Source organism: Amphiura filiformis, chromosome 8 (assembly GCF_039555335.1).
Source record: "Amphiura filiformis chromosome 8, Afil_fr2py, whole genome shotgun sequence".
Lineage (NCBI taxonomy): Eukaryota > Metazoa > Echinodermata > Ophiuroidea > Amphilepidida > Amphiuridae > Amphiura > Amphiura filiformis.
Window position 1 is genome coordinate 67,700,033 of NC_092635.1, and position 14,547 is coordinate 67,714,579.

Here is a 14,547-nt window from a genome sequence, read left to right on the forward strand (position 1 = left end):
AAATTGAAATTCATACTCCCCTTGTGGAAGATATTTCTAAAATCTTCCACACAGGAAATATTGACTTTAAATGAACTTGCCACATTCCCAGCAAACACTAACCATTTTCATATGGCTAGAAAAGGGCAGAATATGTTGCCGGAAAATGTTTAAATGTCGGGTATAAACATTTTAAAAGCATTTTCTGAACTTTCTGTTCTGATAACATATTTTAGTAAAACATGTTCAAAAATGTGTTTTACAATAACATTAACATTTTACAAAGATTTATTGTTTTTCATACAAAACGTTTTTAAATGTTTTCAGAACCTTTACAAATAACCGGAACAAATAACTGACAAGCTCCGACATTACATGACTTTAAAATGTTTCACACGGTGTTTGCTAGGTACATATATGAATATTAGTCCAAATAGCTAATTGGACACCTTTTTGATGAGCTACCCTTCTCAAATGCAATCATCAAAATCTGTACGAACAATATGCATTTTGTATTATCCCCACAAAATGAAACCAACAAGATTTGCCAGCATAGGTCATTATCTTGACCAATCATTTTATTGTAAAACATTTCCCCCAAATTTACCACTCTTCAACATCTGAAATGAAAACAATTCATTTATACTTATCTTCAAAATATACATCAAATTACATCATAATTATTTAAAAAACAAACAAAAACAACACACAATTAATGCATACTAGGTAATTGGTTGGTGGACTGATCCTTACACACACTTACTAATAATATCATACAATAAACAGAATTATCTTTCTCTCGTGAAATCAGCAAAGGTTTATGGTTATTTTCAAATTTTCGCTTTTGTAGACCTTAGCTTGTAACTGCATGTGAATAAGAAAACACTTGGAACCACAAGTAGGAGAACCAACCTGAGGTGACTTACACTTAATATTTGTTCTCATTTTGAACTACAACAAAATCATGCCCGGTATTTTGCTGTAAACATTTGACAAAAGCGTACTTCCCCGATGTTAACAAGGCACCTCTGAAGCGTAGTATGCATGTTTCACGCATTGTTAATTCCGCCGCCATACGCATTGCGAGTTATGCCATGTCAACATTGCAGCAGTACACTCTCATCAAAGATTTACAGCAATTTACTAGAACTATTTTTAAATAGAAGTTAAAACTTCTCAAGTACTGGGTATATCACTTGTGCCCTTTGTCATGGGAGGGGAGTTAAATGTTTTTTGTGGCCATAAAGGCCAGGCTATTATCCGACATCTTTTGTGTGATTTTTGTTTGCTATCGATGTGACTTTTCAGTTCTCCACAGTGACTTTCGGTTCTCATCAGTTTTCGACTTCCATTGTTAAAAGTTCTCTGCAGACAAAAACACTGAAGCAACGTTTTGCTGCTGTGTCAGGGACTGTCTTTTGGAATTTGCAGGAGAGCTCTTCTGGAGCCTTCTAGAGGAGCTATTTAAAGGATTTACAATAGCATGTAAGGAGACTGGTCAAATAAGGAGAGCTGAAAATCACTCTTCAATATCAGATTTAAGGAGAGCAGTTAGAGAGCGATTGCTCTTGCTCTCTTCAAAAGGCAGTCCCTGCTGTGTAAAACACTGAAATAGCCAACAAGATATCGGACTACAGCTTGGCCTTTAGAATAGGGCTTCATTGGACTTGTGTAACAAAACACACATACAAACTATTGCGCCTAAAACTATTTTTGCATCACATATTCGTGTACATCTCATGATAACTGTGCAAAAAGTTCAAAAATATTAATATCACACAATGCAGACTCATTGGGCCATTCTGTTTAAAATCCACACTCCCCCTGTTGCAGATGGTAGAAATAACCTACACAGAGGGAGTATGACTTTCTAATGGAATGAACACATTAGTCTGCTTCATTTGAATTTCATACTCCCTCTGGGAAAGATTGAACCTGAATCTTCCACAGAAGGAGGGCGAGTTTCAAATAGATTTGGTTAATATACTAATTCCATTTGAAATTCATACTCCCTCTGTGGAAGATATTTCTAACATATTCCACAGGGGGACTGTAGATTTCAAATAGAATAGCCCATTCACACTTGAACTGTTAACATACGGAAAAATACTAATCACACCATTGGCAAAAATATTAAATCAAGCAATTATTCGTTGTAAAAATGCACCTCTGATAGTACACAGTCAGATACATGTTTTTACTTTACAAAATACAAAAGGTATTTACATTAAATATTATTTGGATTATCACTTTTTTTATAACACACTAGAAAAAATATTATCTTTGTATCATGAATTCAACATCTTCATGTAGCTATGCCCAATAGTGAAGTATAAAATCTGTGTGCATGTTTTTTTTTCAATTCACATACATGTACATCACAAAAAAGCTACTGTGGGAAGTAAAATTTTTTATGAGTGCCCTATTTTTGAAACATCTCAATTTCGAATCCAACTCTAATGCTGGTTTCATACTTTCCTGCTCTGATGATGATGCTTTACTGTGCAGTCGCATCAGAAACATTAGCGGTGACTAGCGGTAAGCTTATATATAATACTGTAATTTTCAGCTGGAGTGCTGTCAGTTGAAAATTGTGGTGCAAACATGAACAAAAGACAGTGCGTAAGGAGGCAACCTCAATGACATGTTCGTTCAAGTGATAGAGAATTGAATAGCTGCGTGTAGAGCACAACAGAAATGAACACAATAGCATTTAGCATCTCATGAATGCGCAACAAATCTATTGAACTTGTTCGATTCACAATACGATACACCTCAAGCAACTATTTACTTAAAATAATGATGTCTCCCATGTTATATGAGACGATAGATGCACTCCAGCGGCTAAAAACAATACCTTTATTCTCTAATTATTTCATGAGGGGCATGCTACAGAAGATTTCTTTTCATTACCTTTGAGTTGTAGCAAAAGACAGGAATTTACATCAAAAATCCTCTTAATTTTAATGAGAGATTCAGATGAACTTCCAGGAACTTCCAGTTGCTCTCCACATGAACCTGGGTACATGTATGTTTTTGGACAGCTGGGTAATGTATGTTTTATGGATAGCTACATTGTTACATTAATTATTCTCATATACACACACTTTATTATACTATAATTCAGTACATTGGTATCAAAACTGTCAAATTAGATAAATAATAAAAAGTGCAATGACATTAACATAATGGCAAATCAATAATTAAATTACTGGCATACTGGGCTATTCCAATTGAAATCCATACACCCCCTATGGAAGACATGACCTTATTCTTCCATACAGGGAGTGTGAATTTCAAATGGGGTTACCTGAATGGGTGACCCCATTTGAAATGTACACCCCCTGTGTGAGAGATTAAGGCTATGTCTTCCATAGGATGTGTATGGGTTTCAATTCATTTGGAATAGTCCACTGCAAAGCAGGGACCAAATTCTTGAAGTTATATCTGAGAGGATGCGTATCATCCTCTATATACTGTGTGGCTGTGTTGTCAATATGTGGCACTATACTGTTACCCATGACCAAGGCTACTGGTGCGAATTCTCAAAAAGATGAAGACAGCTCCTGTGGTATCATAGATTCACATGGATTTAAGAGCATCATGTGAGTATACTAACCACATCTCTTGGTGTCTGTGCATAATGGCAAAGCAGCCACACAGTACAAGCCAGCTTAAGATATAACTTCTGGCCACTCATCACTTGAAATGCTCAAATCAGAAGATGCCGCAGTTGTGTACATGAAATGACGCATGTATATCAAGGAATTTTGTCCCAGATACGACTCAGTGAAAGATACCATAATAGGTGTATTAGGTAATTGTTGGCCAAGTTGGAATACTCGGCACGCTTGTACATGTAGCTACACGATAAACACACGCACATAGTACGCTACATGGGCACAACAGATACGTTCGAGCCTGGCCAAAAAATGCCCTAATTTACCTATAGTATTGGGCCATCCCTGTTGCAAAATTCAGGCCATTCAATCTAGGCTTGATTAAAAGCTTCATTTGGCATTGTCAATGGAGCTGCGCCAATCCAAGAATTCAGTTCACACCAGTTGATGAGTGAATTATTTTCAGCTGGTATACCTAGAGGGTGCACATACAAATCAAAATGCAAAGGTTTCAGCTAGGCTGTAATAATGCGAAAGATTTTGGCAGCTATTAAGATATGACACAACCAAAATATTGTTATAAATAAAACTTGGCACCATTCTATATATAAAGACAAAAAAAAAACCCACATGATGCGAATAATGCTGTAACCATGGGTACATTCCGCTAAACTTTAAGACGTATCGTAGATCTCAAAATCCATCATAAGTTACAATGCATCATACATCCATTTGACATATGATTGGAACACATTGCCAAATTATGCTGGGTAAAGAGTACTCATAACTTTATGATGGCCGGCTATTCTATTTACACTACGATGGATTCAAAGCTTAGTGAAATGGACCCCTGGGCACCCGTGGGGGTACTCAATACAATGACCATAGGGGATATGCCGCAAACATGGGACGCATTTTCAGCCATTTATTATATCAATGACTCTTTTTTCTCCCAAAAAACAAGCCAAATTGTACATATCTGTGGCAGCAAACTTTGGCAATTTGCATTAAATTTGGTTGAAAACTATGACTTTTGGTATAGCGATGGGTGCATATTTCTTGGAAATTTGGTATTCGGATCCACTTTCAAATTCTCAGTGGCACATCTCTACCCAAACCAAACTTGAGTACCCCTGCTGGGCACCTCCAGGAACATGGTTTCTTAGAACCCATAAGGCTAGTATAAAGTTCAATGTTTTTGTGCATATTTCCACCAGTGCATCCTTCATTCACCTTTGACATACATTGAATGTAGAATGCCGTCATTATACACACACTGTATAACATCACTGGGCGGGAAAAACCTCACACATACTTTTGGCCCTTGAACATGAATAAAGCCTTGTAGGTGTAGACTTTATATTAAAGAGTTTGCTTCATCCATGTTCAAGGGCCAAAGTACATGCAGGAAACATCTCATTTTTACTTTTGGCCCTGGAAAATGGATAAAGCCTTTTTTGTGTAGACTTTACACTGATAGGTTTGCTTCATCCATGTTCAAGAGCAAAAAGTACATATGAGGTTTTCCCCGCCCAGTGACGATAAGTTGTTCTCAAAAGTTGGTCATGCTAATTTGCAACTACGATACATATTACACTGGCCTCTATAGTTCTAAGTACCTAAAATTTAATCTTCACATAAATAAGCATTGTGCCAATTATACGCAAAATATACAAAACAAATTGACAACGAAAAATCTCTATGATAATACAAAGTAGATTGCATTATAGTACTATTACTCTCATCTTTGGAATAGAAATCATCATTCTACTTAATTATATAAAATATTCTATAAATATCGTTGATTTGGTATACCCTCTTTAGTAAATTGGGCTCATATTCCAGCTGCAATCCATATGCCCCCTGTGGAAGACATGACCATCATCTTTTACACAGGGGGTGTGACTTTCAAATGGGGTTACCCGAATAGGTGACTCTATTAGAAATCTACACCCCATGTGTGAGAGATTAAGGTTGTCTTTCACACTGGGAGTGTGACTTTCAAATAGGATTACCTGAATGGGTGACTCCATTTGAAATCTACACCCCATGTGTGGGAGATTGTTGTTGTCTTTCACACAGGAGTGTGACTTTCAAATGGAGTTACCCGAATGGGTGACTCCATTTGAAATCTACACCCCATGTGTGGGAGATTAAGGTTGTCTTTCACACAGGGAGTGTGACTTTCAAATGGAGTTACCCGAATGGGTGACTCCATTTGAAATATACACCCCATGTGTGGGAGATTAAGGGTGTCTTTCACACAGGGAGTATGACTTTCAAATAAGGTTACCCGAATGGGTGACTCCATTTGAAATATACACTCACCGTGTGGGAGATTAAGGTTGTGTCTTCCACAGGGGGTGTATGGATTTTAACTAGGATAGCCCATTGACACACCATATGCGAGAGTCATGTGTGCAGTACAACTATTGCTCAGTATATAAAGTGATTATTTTCAAGGCATTTTTGCAGGGTTCCACTAAATTTACTTTTTATTTACATCCTGATTAATTAAGTACATAGGCTTCAAACCCTGGAAACCTTAAGTTAAGTCTATTCATTTCATCATATCACAAGTCTTAGTATTACATTTGTAGTCTTCGTTCAAGTCTAAAGTAACAGTTGCTTCTTTGACATTTGTCATTGGAACATACAATGAGTAAAATCATACAAATAAAGCATTGATTGAAAGCGCCAATCACGATGCTTCCACTTTGAAGCGCATTGTTGTAAAAAATTGTGAAAAAAGAACATTTGGAAAAAAAAAAACAATTTGAAAAACAAATATTTTGAAAAAAAAAATATGAAAATTATCTCATTATCATAATAATAATTATGTAAATTAGACTCCTAGAATATCTGAAGTCAATCCACCCATTCATTTGAGAGGTACAGCATCCGGACGGACGGAAGGCTAATTTCAGCGCAAAATATGCAAATTAGCTCATTATCACAATAACAAATATTCAAATTAGACCCCAATAAAAGTAGCCAAAGTTTATGACTATGGCCTACCTATCCTAGAATATCCAAAGTCAACGTGCCTATCCATTCAAGAGTTTCAGGGTTCCGGACGAACGGAGGCATGAATGGATGGACGTTGTAAAAACAATATACCTCATGATGGAGGCATAAATACATCAGAGATACGGGGTGGTGAGGCATACATACCACATGGTCGGACATGGCACTATTTAGAGCTAACATGCTCTCAACTCCAATGCAAAAGTTCAATAACCTTTATCAAGTTCATAGCCCAAAAGTTGACCTCGAGTTGTGGGATATGAGTTTTTGTACCCAATGAGAAATTGTATGTATAGAAGCATATTGAGGTTTTTAGAACTGTGCATTCTTATATTGCAACTATATAGTCACACTTCTTGCTGATGTAACATGTGACTGATGTGAGTGTTTGAATAATGGAAACAAGAGCTTGTCTGGCTGGTTTATTCGGTCATAAAACATCTGCATTTTATTGGCTGAAAGGCTTGAGAGAGTAGAGTCATATCATGCGACCTACATCTTTGTATGCTAAAATAACCTGTGCACACCAGCAAAGCTATCATATAGTCATGGCACAGATAAACTTGTAATGCAAGTTGTGTCTGATACCACCTGTCACTCAAAGTAGAAACCTGCTTTGATTGGCTATCTTGCTGATTAACCCAATTGGATCTGAGACACCATGTGCGCAGAATCTTGCCACACCCCTCAAGGATGACATCAGATGCAACATTCCAAGGTTATCTCTGGCGACATTGTCCTCACTGCATGTGAAACTGTTGCAGTGCTCCTACCAATTATTACATTTTAGGCCTTTTTTTGTCCAAATATTCTGGAGGTACATTTGAACCTCATGGTTGACAATCCAGCATGCTGTTTTTATCCCATGGGCAGGGACAAGTGATTTGCGCAGAACTTTTTTTCCGCTCAATTGGCTATTTTTTTCCTATGGGCAGAGATACATGATTTGCACTAAAAAAAAGGTCTGTGCAATCTCCGCGCAATTAGCAATTTTTTCCGCGCAAATCACTTGTCCCTGCCCATGGGGCAGCAGTTGAGTCAAAGGTCTCCTGATTTAGTTTCTTTGGATTTTACACAACTTGATCTACCTTGAAGCTCACAAAAAAGTGCATATTTTCGCTCCATTTTTCAACTGATATTTATAATACTTTTTAGTTGTAATAAAACTCTTTCATACAATAGTGAAGAAGTGTGTACTGTAAACACTAAATCTATGCTTTTGTTTTTGGCACCCTTGTTAAAGCCTCTCTTTGATTCTGCTATAGTTAGTACTTTATAATAATAATCAAAACAAATAAAACAAATCTGGACCCATAATATAAATATAGTGCTTTCCTTATTGTTCAAACTGTTCAAGATGACAGAGTGTTTACTACATTCAAACTTATGTGAAATGAAATTTTTGACTTATTGTTGGTATATTTAATTCTTGGTATACGTGCCATGTCATTAATGTGTAGTTTCATTGGTTTTATTTTTTTGAAGTGTGCTTAGTTTTCAATGCAATACCCTTGTGGAATGCACTGGTTGCTTTTACTTGTACGTCCTAGAATTAAATATAAAGAATCAAATATAAGAACTGTAATTCATAACACTGCCTACAAAAAGCAGCAAAAACAACTATCAAGTCTTCAAGTTTTTGCTGAATTATTAAGCACATAAGTTGTTTTTCCTTAATTATCGCTCTCTTTAACAGCCAGGAGTCTCAAACATTTGTTGGAATGTGAGCAAAGAGATTAGACCAAAAGAGTTCCAACTCACTCTTTGACCTCCCTGAGTAGGGATTCCTTGGGTCTAATATCTTTGATGTGAGCTCATTTCTTGCAAATCCAACCACTTGTGACCTCATGTCTGAAATTGGGTCAAATGTCCCATCTTATTCCTGGGTAGTCTTGTGACTTCATATTGGGCTGATCCAGTTGAAATCCATACGCCCCATATGGAAGACATGATCTTAGGGAGTGTAGACTTCAAATAGAATCACCCATTCCTGTAACCCCATTTGAAATTCACACTCCCTGCATGGAAGATTAAGCTCAAATCTTCCATAGGGGTGTATGGATTATAACTGCAACAGCCCATTCAGAACTGCAACCCCCGAATATTAAACATAGCCTTAAACTTAAAACACCATTTTGTAGTAACTGTGCATATTGGTACATAAAAATGGTAAAACAGCACCACCATACATCAGTCAGAATTAATAGGTAAATTTTCACGGGAAAATTTTCTGGACATGTGACACCCATGGGCGCAGACATATTAGCATTACGGAATGTGACCCCGAGCACAGCGGGTGGTCTACCAATGTATTTGAATAGGAAGAATTCCTCTTTTGATGCAAAATAAGTAACTTGTCGCAAGTTAATAATATTATGGTTAGAGTTTCCGTAGATAAATATTTTTTTCCCGTAGATAGATATTTTTGAAATTACGTTTTGATGATACTGTGAAGAAATTAAGATTGCATTATATTCAATAAATTTGCAATACACAAATTTCTATCGAAATTGCAGCCAAGAATACTATTTCGATTCAAAATTACTAAGACTTGAATAGCGAGGGCACCGCCGGGGGTCGAAGATCAGGCTCGAGGTCACACTCACATTGATACGCATTGGTCACATGTCCAGAAAATTTTCCCGTGAAAATATACCCATTAATGTTGACTGTACATATAATACTCATCTGTGGTTTTCAACATCAATGCCATCATGAACATTCAGCTTATCATAAGTCATCAAATTACTTCCATACGACAAAATGAAAGTATAGCCTACTTACATTACTCTAGTACTTCAAATGAAAATTCAAATTTCTTGTCATCATTGACCAACTATCACACACTTCTTAGTTTTGTGCCAGCTTCCTGCCAGCAACAAATTTGCATGACAGAAACAACCCCAGAAAAGTTAGAAATGAGATTTTCCAAAACGGGCGTACCACTGGGAATTACACTTGCCCATGTCAGTACTGTCAAACTAATTGTGTTGACATCTTGATAGATGTTATTGGTAACCTCAATTACCCTATCTGCTGCCCTGTTTCCCTAAATTGACAACTTGATAAATGATACTCAACCCAGTTGGCTAACCCCAGTGACCCTACAAACTGGATAGGGGCAATCATCAGAATTTGGTTAATGTTCTACTATTAAACCATAAATACAGATAAAATATTCATAACAGATGTCTAGGCTCATTTCCTTTGCAAAGTTTCATAACCTGCATTTATCAGTATGCAGAGAAAATTAACCTACTAGTTTCTGGTGAATATTTTGAATACAGGACAAGCAAGGTTGGCTGAATAGTTCACATAGACTAGTGTGCAGCCAAGAGGGGTTACTGAACTGTGCATGTCCAATTTGTGTTGAACTTGAAAACTTGTTGTTTATCAAAATGTTTTTAAAGTTTAAAGTGCACTTCGGAACAAACCATATAGGAGATAGCACCGAGCAGAGTAGATCGAGTCATTGTAATGTATTCAAAGGGAGAAAAGATTGAAGCTCTGGATAGTGAAAGACAATGGGCAAAAGGGAGCGTTATAGAAGTACTAGAGGAAGGATGGAGAGTTAAATTTACGGGATGGGGAGCGCAGTGGGACAGGAACATATACGATGAACGAGAGATAAGGCACGAAACGGAGATAGACGTTACAGAAAAAAGAAAGCGCAAGGTAAATATATCTATTTGATCTACTTCAGTTTTTCGCATTTTATATGTGCAGTATCTCGGCTTCTTTAAAATTAACTCACTCACCCTTACATTTCAACATTTGTTCTACTAGTCATCCCAATAGTCATGAGAGTCTTTTTTAAATGCCATAGGTTTTCCAATGTGTTTACGAACTTTTTTGCCTGTTTTATTTGTGTAGTATAGGAAGTAGTGAAAGCTTGTGTGGTTTATAGTAAGATTGTTAGCTATTGTTAGGCTCCACAAATCACTATAGGCCTACATTGTATATTTGTAAGCTATTTGGGGCCATGCATCTGTAAACTGAGGCAACATACATTTTAAAAACATGTAAATGTCAATTACTTTTATATAGGCCTACATGATAGACAAGTTATTTAATGGCTGTTACATATTGTTATTGTTCGTTTTGGTAAAAACATGGAAGAATGTCAAGAGAATGTGAATGATATAAGTATCAAGAATACCTAATACCCTGTCCATGTATTCCATCTATATGACTAAAAATATTCATTATATTTTAATATAATTTCAGAGGTGTGGTGATATTACAGTAAGGGAGAGAAAGTTAAGAAGAGGAGATATAGTGTTTACAGATGAAGGCAGAGTGGAGGTGGATGAAGTGGATTGGATTAGAAATGAGTTTAGAGGAAGAACTGAAGGACATGATGCACACAAAACATTTCCAGGTAAGTGAAAAGGAAATTTGCTAAAAATGATTGAACTTTACTTTGATTGTTTCTATATGGTTGTTATTGTTAGCTATTAATTAAAGGCCCTAATAATACATTTAGCAAAGGACATTGCTCGCTCTAGATGTGATTGCACTCTATAATTAATCTAATTGTACTATAATTAACCTGATTGACTAAGGTGACAAACAAAACAAACCGCCTTACTGATGTATGTATGAATGTAATGTAAACACATTGATCAACTTTTGTTTCCTGCAAGTGTCAAAAATGCAAAAAGGAGGAATCTTCAAAACTTTTACTTGTAAATATCAAAGTTTTATAATTTTCTGAATTGAGGCTTAAATCGATTTGATCATGACACCAGAGTGTATTGTGTATTCTAATTTTTAAAGAAGGGGATGAGTTTAGAGAAATTTGTTCCAAGGATGTTTTAGAATAACATGCATGTAGGGGCCTACATGCAAAACCTGCCCATGTGCAGGTTGCATGCTTGTACTTGTAAAAAGTTTATTCGAAATTTAAGGGGAACCGATTGATTTAGTTAGGCATACACCAGAGCAAATATTTCAAGTGAAGTTGTACAGTATAATTAGGAAACTGAAGGTTTACTTTTTTGTGCAGGTTAGTGGTAAAAGGGTGTCCTTTATTGAATTGTCTTAAGGTTAGACACTATTCTAAACTGTTGCTGATCATTTCATAGCGAGCGTGTAGAAGAATTGAAATATCACAGATATAATTTTGTAGGTCCTGTGGTTCTTGAGTTATGTTGTATTAAAGAGGGGTGAACCAACAACACTTTTGTAAAACATACATAACTCATTTATAACAATAAATCAAGCAAGTTTTCAAAGTAAACGTCAAAGTGTTATTTTTCCATAATATATTTTTGGCTGTTTCGGCCAACAATACCTCGCCTACCCTTAATACGTTGGACAGTGTTTGCTCAAAGGTACAAGTTCTTGTTCTTTAAAGAGTAATTATTCTTTTATCTTTTTATCTTTAGGATCTGCCATATCAGATGACCACAAATATGATGAGGATAGAAGTGAAGATGAATATGAAGAAAAGAATGATGACAGAGGCAAAAATGAAGACGAAGATGAAGACATCGATGAAGATGAAGACATTGATGAAGATGAAACTGCAGACAACGCTGAAGATGAGGATGGGAGGTATTTAGATGTTGTAAAAGGTGGGACAGGGTATGTTGGGGTGGGGGATTTAGTTGTTTATTTAGGTCAATTGCTTTGTGTCATTGTCAGTATTTGCCTCAACCCATCAAGTCATATTACTACAGTAACCTGCCTTGGTGTTGACATGGAGGCAATGACTGTGGATGACATATCCAAATTAACCTGTTTACCAGATAAACTGCACCTATATAGATCACAACAAAAAATTAAACCATCATTAAAAAGACTAATTAAAAATATTAAAATAAAATCATTAGAAAATGTTCAAATTTGCCAAGAAATTAACTCTTCCAATATCAAGTATTTGGCTGCTTTAGGTTTTAATAGAGCTATGGCCTTTTTGTATAATAAGATTTGCACTTTTATGATGACAAAGCCATCTTCAACAAAGTTTGAAATTCCTTATAATTTTCACATAGTTAAACATTTTACCCTCAATGCTTCAAATCAATACAATTTGAAATTTGAAATTGAAAGCAAAAATTATAAAAAATTAGATGAAGTTTTTGGAAAACAATGGGATGTTCTTATAAATGACAGCGATTCCAGACATTTTTTTCAATTTATTAGGCACATCAATCTGCAGCTAAAATTAGGCAGTGGAGAGTGTAACAAAATTTTAGTACTTCTCACAAAGTGTCACTCAACATCAGCATTTCACTCTAAAAATTATAGAGCACTTGCTATATCTAGTCTCCATGCTGCAAGTTCAACCATAGATAATTCAACACCAGAAAACTCCACTGAAAACAGTTGAGATTATTTTGATGTCATCAACATTATATTAATTATTATGAACCATTTTACACAATAAGGCCATAGCCCTATTTAAAAAAGGACACAACAAAAAACAGCAATAATCACCAGTATTCAGTTGTTCAGTTTATTAGTATTTTGACTCACAAACATAATAATGCACAATATGAAGTATAATAAGAATCAAAGACAGAGAATTTTACAAAATGATTAATAAGTATGTATTACCCATTTTATTTTACACACTTTGTGATGTTTGATTTGTAAAAATATATTTGTTTGGATGATATGGTTGAATTTCCATGTATCAATATTATATTGTTTACAAAATACGCAATACAGGGCCATAGCAGCTGTGCTGTGAGTAAGTCCACATCAAATTAAAAGTTTGTCTTCAAAATATAATTCGGAATGCAGCTTCTATGTTAATTGTTTTGGTTTTGTTTCTTTTCATTTTCATATTAAATATTTCAATAATTGCAGACACTGCCAAGATTCAAAATCTGTTTACCAAATGCATTCGCACTGACAATATTTTACATGCTTTAAGTTGCATTAAATTTTATCAGAGACTACTGGGATAGGCGACAAACTTTATAAAAGACACAGTGAGAAAATTATATTTCTCTCCATCTGTGATTGTAGACAGCAAACCACAGTCTTCTGTCTTGGTCATGTTTTTTGAACATTTTTTAACAAAATTTTAAATAAAGTAGCTCTCTTTGGCAATAGGCATGACTAACATGCACACATTTACTATGTGCAGGATTTTTTCGAGACAAACTTTAAATTGAATGTAACCTAATGTGAACAGTCTTTGCTTCATTCAAAAGGTTAGATTTGCTTCCTTGAAAGAAACAAAAAAGTAAATTGGTTCTTTTGACTTGCTTAATTTGACATAGCTGCTTTGTAGTGTGTACACACAGACTCTGTTGAATGAAGCAAAAGATTACAACTTATTAGGCCATCTTAATGAGGAAAATGCATTTTCCTTTTTCCCTCCTATTTTTTAAAAATAGTTATGGAGAAAAAAAACCAATGTGAATCGTCACATTTCCTCTTTTCAAAATTAAAGAAAATTTTAATATCTTTCTATGTTTTTGTGGCACCATACAGACAAACTAGCCGCCTCAAACCTTGCAGAAAGACATGCATTGGACATTAGGTTTCAATTCTGAAGAGCTTTGACTCTTTGAGTCAAACTATTTAATTAAGATGGCCTTACTCAAAATACAATTATTATAATGCATAAATAATCATACAATAAATACAAGTGGATAAGCACAATCATACGATAAATGTCATTTACATTTCATGTCCCTTGTCTCATTAAAGGCCTATTCAGTGATCCCAGCGCAAGTGTAAAAATATTTAAATTTTTTTTAGTTGCTTAAAAGTGAAGGATAAGTTATTTGAAATTGTCATTTGGCATTTTTGAAATGAAACATTTGGCAAAAAATGAGAAAACAGCAGTATTGACAAAGTGAAGCCCATTCAAATACATGTAGCTAATTTATATACTGTCAGTATATAAATTACAGATTCATGTAAATGTCTTATTTTGTCTTAATACACGGCTTTCGGT

At 35.4% G+C, this 14,547-nt stretch overlaps 1 protein-coding gene and 1 long non-coding RNA gene across 2 annotated transcripts; one reads left to right on the forward strand and one right to left on the reverse strand.

The window, feature by feature from the left end:
• Positions 1 to 2,346: 2,346 nt before the first annotated feature.
• On the reverse strand, positions 2,347 to 9,507 carry LOC140159381 (uncharacterized). The gene is made up of 2 exons (XR_011859876.1): positions 5,707 to 9,507; positions 2,347 to 5,614 (listed from the first exon to the last, which is right to left on the reverse strand). It is a non-coding gene; the product is annotated as an uncharacterized lncRNA (long non-coding RNA).
• A 484-nt stretch (positions 9,508 to 9,991) lies between these two features.
• On the forward strand, positions 9,992 to 14,140 carry LOC140159681 (uncharacterized). Its single transcript, XM_072183176.1, has 4 exons — positions 9,992 to 10,301; positions 10,854 to 11,007; positions 12,017 to 12,205; positions 14,079 to 14,140. Exons 1-4 carry the CDS (start codon positions 10,104 to 10,106, stop codon positions 14,138 to 14,140), a joined length of 603 nt encoding a protein of 200 aa, XP_072039277.1. The 5' UTR covers positions 9,992 to 10,103.
• The last annotated feature ends 407 nt before the right edge of the window (positions 14,141 to 14,547 follow it).

Excerpts from the sequence above, each read along its gene's own strand:
- LOC140159681 (XM_072183176.1), top strand. The coding sequence starts at position 10,104 with ATGTATTCAAAGGGAGAAAAGATTGAAGCTCTGGATAGTGAAAGACAA. Across the intron at positions 11,008-12,016 it reads TGCACACAAAACATTTCCAG|GATCTGCCATATCAGATGAC; the intron begins GTAAGTGAAAAG and ends TTTTATCTTTAG. Across the intron at positions 12,206-14,078 it reads GTATTTAGATGTTGTAAAAG|ACAAACTAGCCGCCTCAAAC; the intron begins GTGGGACAGGGT and ends GGCACCATACAG.